Raw genomic sequence first — 10,434 nt, 5'->3', positions numbered from 1 at the left:
GAGCATCCGCAGAGCCTACGCTCTCGTCTCCCTCTCCTTCTTCCGCAAGCTGCGCGTTATCCGCGGGGAAGCGCTGGAAGCCGGGTATGTAGGACGCCACCGCTGAGCTGTGTTGTTGGAGTTACAAGTGACTTTGTCATTTGTAGTGATTGATTTTTTTTAATTGCTAATGTCATGTTCTCAGCGCTGTCAAAATAAAAGTCCTGCACGCTGTCAAAATAAACATCGGCCAAAATAAAAAACATTCCGATCATTTAAAAAAATGCTATATATATTGATCGACTGCTAGTAATTTGCATTGTGTACCGTCATTCTTTCTAGGAACTATTCGTTCTACGCCATGGACAACCAGAACTTACGTCAACTGTGGGACTGGTCCAAACACAACCTCACCATCCTCAACAGCAGGATGTTCTTCCTCCACAACACCAAACTCTGCAAGTCTGAGATCCTCCGGATGGAAGAGGTGACCGGGACCAAGGACAGGATCCCTAAAAACGACATCAGCATCCCAGCTTATGGAGACCAGGCCTTCTGTAAGACCCACAGTGCTTTTGGTTTTACTGGAGCTTGAGCTTTACGTCAAAACCAGACCTCATATTGAACCTCTCTTACAGGTGAAAACCAAGTTCTTAAATTTACACAAATCCGCACATCCCACGACAAGATCCTCATCAGGTGGGAGCCGTTCTGGCCCTCAGACTTCAGAGACCTGCTGGGATTCATGGTCTTCTATAAGGAAGCGTGAGTTTTTTTTTTCTTCTCTTTTATTCTTCAGTTTCAGGATATTGCCTTGATCTGACCCAAATGAAGGCTGAAATTTAAAAGGTGTCACGTCTGAACCACCGGAAGCCATCCTATGTTGTTCCTGGACTGTTAACTTAACCATAAACTTGACCCTATATTAGAAACAATGTTATTATAGTTTTGAAAATGTCACAAATTTTTATTTTTAATTGAGGTTGTATTTTGATTTTCAGTTTGGTTGGACTTGTTACTTTTATGTATACATAGAATTATTTTGTGTGAATGTTTGGAATATGACTAAGTTTTGGTTTTATTTACTTATGCTTACAAAAGTATTATTAAAATACTATTTATGTATTATTTATTTAACTTTTATTAATTAATATAAATGTTATTTTATGTCATACTCGTTTTAAACATTTTTTTAATTGCTTTGAACTTGAAAGCATTAAAATGATTTTATTTTAAATATAAAAATATTCATTATTATTAGTTAGTAGTAAAATTATATATTATTAGAATTCGCTAATAAAAATGTTGTTCCATGTCCCCCTTCTGTAAACTGCTTTAAACATTAAACAATAAAAAAAAATGTTTTAGAATTGGCTAATAAAATTCATTGTTATATATTTAATTACGATTAATAAAAAATATTTTTTTTACTTTATTAAATTATTTAAAGCTTGAAAGCATTCAAACACATTTTAATTATAATTATGATTACTTAGTCAAATATATAACTAAATATTATATTCTTTAGTATAATTTATAATTTAATTGTATATTTAATATTTAATCCTGAGTAAATTGCTTTAACCATTGAAAGACTGTAAAACCTAACTATTCTAATACTTAATAAAAGTAATAATTTAATAATAATCGATTAATAATCTTAAGAAATGTAATTACTTAATTACATTTTTGTATATTTCATTATAATTAGTTAATAAAAATGTTGAAAGTACTTTTTTCTTAATAATTGTATATTGTTATATTTAACAGTAATTAGTTTAATTTAAAAAGCTCTATTTCATTATAATTAGTTAATAAAAATGTTGAAAGTACTTTTTTCTTAATAATTGTATATTGTTATATTTAACAGTAATTAGTTTAATTTAAAAAGCTCTAAGTGCTATGTGTATAAATTACATCATCTATGAAAGCATGAAAATATATGGTCTCTTTTTCCATTCAGTCCCTATAGGAACGTGACTGAATATGACGGACAGGACGCCTGTGGCTCCAACAGTTGGGCGATAGCTGACGTGGAGCCTCCACAACGCGTCACCGAGGGCAACCAGAATGAGCCGGGTCACCTCATCATGCCTCTGAAGCCCTGGACCCAGTACGCCATCATGGTCAAAACCCAACTCGCCGCCTCTGACGACCACCAGGTCCGCGGGGCCAAGAGCGAGATCATCTACGTCCGCACCAACGCCACGCGTGAGTTATAGCAGCTGTCGGGGACATGAGGACGTGTTTTATCAGGAGGAGTTTCTTCTCGTTATTTTGGCTATAAGCAACAATAAGCAATGAGATATATACACACAATACATATTATACAGGTTAAAAATGCATATTATTTTTATACATATATTTATATATTTTTAAATAAATTATTATTAGAATTGTGTTATAATTATAATGAAATTAAAATTAAATTTTCATAATTATAAGTAAATAAATATATAAATTGTAATAAATGCATATACAGGTTGAAAAACTGCATATTAGTTTTATACATATATTTATATTTTATAGGTTATAATTGTAATGTAATTATATAGAAATTAAAACTTTAATATGAATTAAATTAAGTAAATGAATAAACTGTAAAAAAAAAAAAACATTTAATACAGGTTGAAAAATGCATATAAATTGTAATTGTACTAGAATTACAATGAAATTAGAATTTTAATATACATTTTATAGTAAATATATAAATAGAATGAATAATAATAATAAATGCATACGTATTTGTCTTTGCTCTTGTGTATACACATGTATAATTTTATTATTATTATTATTATATTTGTTTTATAATTGTAATTCCACAATTACAATTTTAATGCAAAAAAATTAAATATAAATAAATAAATAGTAAATTATGCTAACTATAATTAACACATACATACATACATACATACATACATACACACACACACATACAAATATATATATATATATATATATATATATATATATATTGTTCTCAGTCCATCAGCCCTGTAGCGTGATGTGAATGAAATGACTCGTGAAAGCTTGTCATCTGAGAACCGAAAGCTGAAGCTGCTCTGTTTCTAATGTGTAACAGGACCCTCAGTGCCACTGGACCCCATTTCCCGGTCCATCTCCTCCTCGCAGATCATTCTGAAGTGGAAGCCGCCCTCCGATCCCAACGGAAACATCACCCACTACATCGTCTACTGCCAGAAGCAGAACGAGGACATCACGCACTACAAGTTCGACTACTGCCAGCAAGGTAGATTACCAGCATGTTTGTGTCAACGCCTGTACGGTCAGACGTCCAATTGCTCATTAAGTTCTTTGTGTCCACTATACAGGGATGAAAGTGCCGTCCCATACGCCGACACACCATGACACTGAAGAAGACCAGAAGTCTAACCAAACGGAGGTGTCCGACGAGAAGGGGCGCTGCTGCGCCTGCCCCAAAACAGAGACGCAGCTGAAGAAAGAAGCAGAAGAGTCTGAATTCCGCAAGACCTTTGAGAACTACCTCCACAATGAAGTGTTTGAACCCAGGTACACACCACGACAGGGATTTATGCATTTATAATGTTCCTTGTCCTGGCATCAGCAGTCATTTCCTTGTAAATTACGTTTTCACGTAGACTTAAAAATACACAGTACATATGTCATATGTGTCAGCAGAATACTGATAAACTGGCCATTATTTGAATGGTATGACAGATAGCTGATAAGTAGCTGATAACTTTTATATAATAATATTATAAAAAAATATATTATAATCTAAAAGTATTTTTTTTTAAATATCAGTTTTAATTTTACTCTCTCTCTCTCTCTCTCTCTCTCTCTCTCTCTCTCTCTCTATATATATATATATATATATATATATATATATATATATAAAATATGATACTGTTTTTACTATCTCTTTATTATCAGCTATTCAATATTTCAATTTAATGTTATAAGTTTTGTTATACTTTTTAACAGTATACTATAATTAACAGTTTAATTTATATCTGATATTTATATTTTATTGCAGCTTTATTTCAAATAAGAAAAATGTTTTAATAGTTAATACTTTTAATTCTGTTTTTATCAGCTATTTATGATTTATCAGCTATTTATTTAGTATGTATTATTTGTATTCTTAATACAATTGTAAGTAATTGCATTATAATTTGTATAATTTTTTTTTTTTATGAATAGATTTTTTTCAACCTGTATTAAATCTGTTTATTACAATTAATCACTATTTTAAATGGAGTTAAACGCATTGCGTATGACTACACAATTGTTCCCATTTATAACTATTTTGTAACCCAAAATGCAGAAACACAAAGCACGATACGCTCTATCCATCTGCCACATCGGTCACTCTGTACATGGTACACCTTGTGCATTTCCTCTCTGAAGCGTTTAATGGTTCCTGTCCATTCTTCCCTGTAAGCACCATCCCGTAGGGACGTATTTTCATATGTGCCAGTCTGGAAAGCAGCCATGAGGACTGGTATCTTGCTGTGGGTTAATCCAGTGCAGAGTCCCATGAATAGATCGCTGTAGTATTAAATGGGTCCTTACTCTTCTGTTGAACATCAAGGATCTATAGCGCCATCTACTGGTTTATAGCCACATTGCAAATTATTCTGCCCAAGAAATGCTCATGTAGACAGCAATTGACCATTTGACCATGTAAATGACTGATTTTACAATAAATATTGGCAGTACAATTTAGTTTTTTAAAGCTGGCCAGAAAACACAACTAACCCTTCATTGTGTAGTATTAGTTAGGGTGTTTATTTAGGTCTGTTGAAACTCATTTTTCACTGTCAACCCGCAGGCCTCACCGACGGCGCCGCTCAGTGGGCGTAGCCAATGCTACGTTGCCGAATTTTTCGATCACACCGTCCAGCCTGCCCAACTTTGCCACCACTTCTATCCCAGAGGAGAAGAGCCGGAAGATGGTGTTCAAAGCCAGCTCCAAAGAGTCCACGGTCATCTCCGACTTGCTCCACTTCACCAGCTACCAGATCGAGATCCAGGCCTGCAACCACCCCACGGACCAGAGCCGCTGCAGCATGCCTACATACGTCAACGCCCGCACGCTGCCTGAACGTAAGACCACCTTACCGTCTTTCACATTATACTGGATACAGAAAGCTTTGGATTCATGTTGTAATGCGTCGACTTCCCGTTTGTGTTCTTAGCAAAATCGGACAACATTGTCGGGCCAGTGACTCATGAATTTATTGCTGATGAACCGGAATTCGTCTCCATCAAATGGCAGGAACCGAGAGCACCCAACGGCATGATCATACTATATGAAGTCAAGTTCCAGAGGATGTCAGATAGCTATGTAGGTGTTTAATTTATTCTAAAGAAAGTCAATATTTCTACGTTTCAAAATATACATATACAACACTGATGAGAATAATACTTCAGAATAAGTTATATTTACACCACACAGAAAAATTTAACATTTTCCAAACAAGCAACTTTTTTACTCAGACAAGTGAATGACATATATATATATATATATACGGTATATATATCAAATAAAAATTTTTATATAATTACATGTTTTTTATATATATAATTGTATAATACATTTTTGGTATGTATTAAATACACTGCAACTTCCCTGTTTCCTATTCTTAAGTAAACAATTTTATGTCTTTGGTTAATTTTTTCTTTTTAATTTCTTGTCCCGTAGGAGGATCAAATCTGTGTGTCCAGAATCACTTATGAGAAAAATCATGGCTGTCGATTAAGAGTAGGGCATCCTGGGAATTACAGTGTGAGAATCCGCGCAACCTCGCTGGCCGGCAACGGTTCCTGGACGGAGCCTGTGTACTTCTCTGTTCAAGACAGTAAGCTTTATTGCGTTTATTTATTTTTTTACTGTTAATTTGGCCACTATTGTCTCTAATATACATGTTTTGCAGGGGAAATGAACATGAAAATCATCATTGGCCCAGTCATCTGCTTCATTGTACTGATGTTTCTGGCCAGTACAGTCTTTATTGTCCTTAAGAAGAAGTATGTATAAGACACTCTTAAATTAAGCCCTTATTTGTCATATATAGACAGTGCTCTCATGTATATATTTTTTTCTCCCAGACAAACTGAAGGACCGACTGGCCCATTGATTGCTTCCTCAAACCCAGAATATTTAAGTGCAAATGATGGTAAGATAGAGTTTTAGATGTAACCCAATTAATAAAATAAATAATTAAAAGATTGTCAACCAATGTTATTGATAAATGTGTGCTTATACTGTATAATATGTTTATATCTTATCCACTTTTTTAATTAATAATTAAAAAAAAATATTAAACAAGTATGAATAAAATAAGCATAATTTAAATATTTGACCAAATCACTGGAATGAAACATATATATTTACATTATTTATAGCCTTTAATTTTACATTTCACACAGAGTGAAACTAAAATCTTGGAAATAAAGTTTGGAATTTTGATCCAATCAATCAAATAAATAATCAACTGACTAATTGGTTACCAGAATAGTTGTTAGATGCAGCAATATCATAAAAAAATAGTGAACATTTACTTATTTTTGTTGTAATTTATAGCTTTCTTTTGTTCTTTTTTGGAAGGCAAAACAAAATATAATGCAGGAATTAAAATTTTGCTTCAATTGATTGAAGAAATAAACAAAACATCCAAAAATAGTTGGGATTATCAGATCAAATGTGTCCACCTCTGCTTTGTGATAGTAATACTGAGTTTGTGTGTTCGCAGTGTACATCCCAGACGAATGGGAGGTGCTTCGGGAGAAGATCAACGTTTTTAAAGAGCTCGGTCAGGGATCGTTCGGAATGGTGTACGAAGGCATCGCTAAAGACATCGTGAAGGGCGAGCCGGAGACGCGAGTGGCTGTAAAAACCGTCAACGAGTCTGCAAGTCTGCGCGAGAGGATCGAGTTCCTCAACGAAGCTTCAGTCATGAAAGCGTTTAGCTGCCATCATGTGGTGAGTGTGGATGTTCTTGAGAACCGAAATAATCAGGGCGAAATCGACCTTGTCTAAATGTTTGACGTGTTCGCCTAGGTCCGCTTGCTCGGTGTGGTATCTAAGGGACAACCATCGTTGGTCGTCATGGAATTGATGACGCACGGAGATTTGAAAAGCTACCTGCGTAGCCTGAGACCTGATGCTGAAGTAAGACTTCCTGTTTCTGTTGTAGAACGACCCCTTATCCCCAATTGTCATATCCCGGACGAGCCCCCAATTTTGTTAACCCTAAAATGAATTAAATGCTGCCATTTTGATGCTAAATAACCCAGTTTCCCTTCAGCTTCAATTGCTATATGAGTCCACGAAACATCACAGGCAATTATTAACTGTAGCCTTTGGCCGTGACTATTGATTAAGTTTTTTTTTTTTTTTTTTTTACAGAATAACCCAGGCCGTCCACCACCAACCCTGAAGGAGATGATCCAAATGGCAGCGGAGATAGCAGACGGTATGGCATACCTCAACGCTAAAAAGTTCGTCCATAGGGACCTTGCTGCCAGAAACTGCATGGTGGCTGAAGATTACACTGTGAAAATTGGAGGTAAGCAGACCAGAATTGAGCATATTCAGAGTCAAACCTGGTGTTTGAAGGGCAAAACATCCTGATTTCGGTCTTTATTGCAGATTTCGGTATGACGCGAGATATCTACGAGACTGATTATTATCGCAAGGGCGGGAAAGGCTTGCTGCCCGTCAGATGGATGGCGCCAGAATCTCTGAAAGATGGTGTTTTCACCGCGCACTCTGACTGCTGGTGGGTATTTCTTTGGGTTTGTGTGGGATTTTTTGCTAACCAGTTTTCTAGAAGAACATTTAAATCGATCACCTGCAAGCAACAAGTCAAGAAATTGTTGGGTGTCCAATTCTGTTCCTGGAGTGCCACTATCCTCCAGAGTTTAGCGCCGATCCCAATTTAACATACCTAAACCATCTAATGAATGTCCCAGGCTAGGGTGTTGGAGCAGGATTGAGCTAAAGTCTGCTGGACACGGTCCCTCCAGGAGTAGGATTGGACACTCCTGGGTTAGGGGACAGAGCAGTTCCACCAAAATGAACGGATATGTGGACAATCCCAGCTTATTGAGTTTGCAGTACTGTAATTAAAAGTCTGTCCACTTTCAGGTCTTTTGGAGTGGTGTTATGGGAGATCAGCACACTTGCAGAGCAGCCTTACCAGGGACTGTCCAACGAGCAAGTGCTCAAGTTTGTCATGGATGGAGGATACCTGGACAGACCGGAGAACTGTCTGGAGAGAATGTAAGTACCAACGTGGAGGTAAACTGCTGAAAAGACTATCTTAGACCATCATGATAGTTTGCTGGTTCCCCCTAAGAAATCTGTTGACATTCCCAGTATCCAAAACTAGTGTATCGTTACAGACAAAATAAGATATATTTTTTTCGAATGTCGCACAACCATCAAGGAGACTTGACTTGAGATGGAGATTTAAGTAGTAAGATTGTCCTCTCTCTCTCTAACTCTTCTCCCAGACACAGCCTCATGCAGATGTGTTGGCAGTACAACCCGAAGATGCGGCCCACCTTCCACGAGATCATCGAGATGATCAAGGAGGACCTGCATCCCACTTTCCAAGAGGTCTCCTTCTTCTACAGCGAGGAGAACAAATTGCCTGAGAGCGAGGATTTCGATATGGACTTCGAGAACATGGAGAGCATACCACTGGACCCCTCATCCTATTCCCAACGCGAGGAGAGCCTCAATAGAGACAATGGCCCCTCGATGGGCCTACGGGGCAATTACGAGGAGCACGTGCCCTATACGCATATGAACGGTGGAAAGAAAAACGGAAGAATTCTGTCTTTACCCAGATCTAGTCCGTCCTAACATTTGCCTCGGCTTTTCCTCTCTTGTTTTTTTTTTTTTTTTTTTTTAAATAAAAGTTTTTAAATGTGTTATTTTTGCAGAGGCCCTTAAAGATACACAGATCTCAGGTCTTTTTTGTTGTCGTCGTTTCTGTCTCACGCTACACTAGTATGGTTACAGCGAAAATAGACGTTTTATCATCCGGCACACCATACGCTTTCAGACACTTTTACACTTTTGCCAAGTTTCCAAGACAGTTTGGTTGGGCAAACTGTGAACATGACTAAATCAACCAGAAAAGCTGCTTCAGCTACATCACCTCAAAGTCCACTTCCTTTTCCCTGGATGCTTATTTCCTGTCTGTCTGTTTTAGGGCCCAAGCCCTGATAGGGCACAGAGCCCTATTGTTTTTTTGTTTTTTTTTAAGTGGAAAACTTTTGAGATAGTGGCCTTTTATTATGTGGCCTATAAAAAAAGAGAAGTGTCTATCAATGCTTGTGTTAATTTCTTTAGAACAATGACTTTACAGTGTGGAACTATGGGATGGCTTATATTCTTTTAGAACAAACTTTTGTTTTCTAGAGGAATGACTTTTTATTTTGTCCTGGAGAATTCCTGAATTCACATAGATGATTTTCACATGGTTTTCTGGTGAATGAGGTTTAATTTATTTGCTTTTATTATTTTATTTTCCTCTGAGCTTTTTACTCCTGTGTCCTTTTTACCGGCTGAAGGATATTTAACAGTTATGAATTGGACAAAAGAGTTACTCAGACTGACCAATAGCTGCTGCTCTGATTTAAAGTGGGTATTTTATTTTATATATATATATATATATATATATATATATATATATATATATATATATATATATATATATATATATATATATATATATATATATATGTATCAGTATTTTAAATATACTATCCACAACATCTGAACTTTTGTACATAATTCTAATGTCTTTTTCTAATGTCTTCAGCTTTGCTTATACAATATTTTTTTTGGAAAATAATATTTTCTTTTGTGAGCTGTTTTTTTTTTTTTATGTCTAACCAAAAACAATCGCATTAATTAACGTGCAGGTCGACTCGCAGTGATATTCCAGTGTACAGAGGGGAGCATTTTTGGTTTAGTTTAAAATATCAAAATGTCAATTTCATTTTGGGATAATTAACAATAATTATAGAATTAATAATAGTAATAATTATTATTATTATTTAGTTAAAAATACACACATTTGATTGCTCAACTGAAGAGAATAAACGTTCGTATTTCCTGTCATAAATCGAATTGTTGTAGGATATCCCTCAGTTTAATTTTGGGCTTCCGAGTGCTGTTACGGAGAATGCTTTTGGGAATGTTTTGGAGCGTCGTCTTCAGTGGGATATATAAGGTTGTTTTTGGCTCGATTTGCTTATTTACCTGATTTTTCAGGGTAAATGATGACAAAAAAAAAAGATAGTTAAGCTTATCTACAGAGGGATACTGGGTAGTTTTTTGACAGTGGAAATATACTAATTCGACATGGCAATATTCGAATCGGATCAATAAAGCATTCCTGTAAGTTGTCAGGCTCCGGTACCTGTTAAAGTATCCAAAAGTGAGTGTAG

The 10,434-nt window shown here is 35.8% G+C and overlaps 1 protein-coding gene across 1 annotated transcript in view; it reads left to right on the top strand.

The window, feature by feature from the left end:
• Nucleotides 1-9,308, top strand: part of insrb (insulin receptor b) — a 70,890-nt gene extending 61,582 nt beyond the window's left edge. Inside the window, exons 5-21 of the mRNA XM_084416849.1 lie at nt 1-84; nt 322-536; nt 618-744; nt 1,943-2,190; nt 3,062-3,229; nt 3,312-3,510; nt 4,796-5,070; nt 5,163-5,311; nt 5,669-5,825; nt 5,901-5,994; nt 6,076-6,143; nt 6,720-6,949; nt 7,028-7,138; nt 7,376-7,535; nt 7,619-7,748; nt 8,117-8,251; nt 8,485-9,308. The exon at nt 1-84 is cut by the window's left edge and continues 61 nt beyond it. Of these exons, the coding sequence (XP_084272975.1) occupies nt 1-84; nt 322-536; nt 618-744; nt 1,943-2,190; nt 3,062-3,229; nt 3,312-3,510; nt 4,796-5,070; nt 5,163-5,311; nt 5,669-5,825; nt 5,901-5,994; nt 6,076-6,143; nt 6,720-6,949; nt 7,028-7,138; nt 7,376-7,535; nt 7,619-7,748; nt 8,117-8,251; nt 8,485-8,839 (2,905 nt within the window). The 3' untranslated portion in view covers nt 8,840-9,308. The remainder of the gene's footprint in view (nt 85-321; nt 537-617; nt 745-1,942; nt 2,191-3,061; nt 3,230-3,311; nt 3,511-4,795; nt 5,071-5,162; nt 5,312-5,668; nt 5,826-5,900; nt 5,995-6,075; nt 6,144-6,719; nt 6,950-7,027; nt 7,139-7,375; nt 7,536-7,618; nt 7,749-8,116; nt 8,252-8,484) is intronic.
• The last annotated feature ends 1,126 nt before the right edge of the window (nt 9,309-10,434 follow it).

The sequence above is a fragment of the Rutilus rutilus genome (genome assembly GCF_951802725.1).
Source record: "Rutilus rutilus genome assembly, chromosome: 8".
NCBI lineage: Eukaryota > Metazoa > Chordata > Actinopteri > Cypriniformes > Leuciscidae > Rutilus > Rutilus rutilus.
The sequence above is the reverse complement of the archived record's forward strand: the minus strand, read 5'-3'. Positions and strand labels throughout refer to the sequence as shown.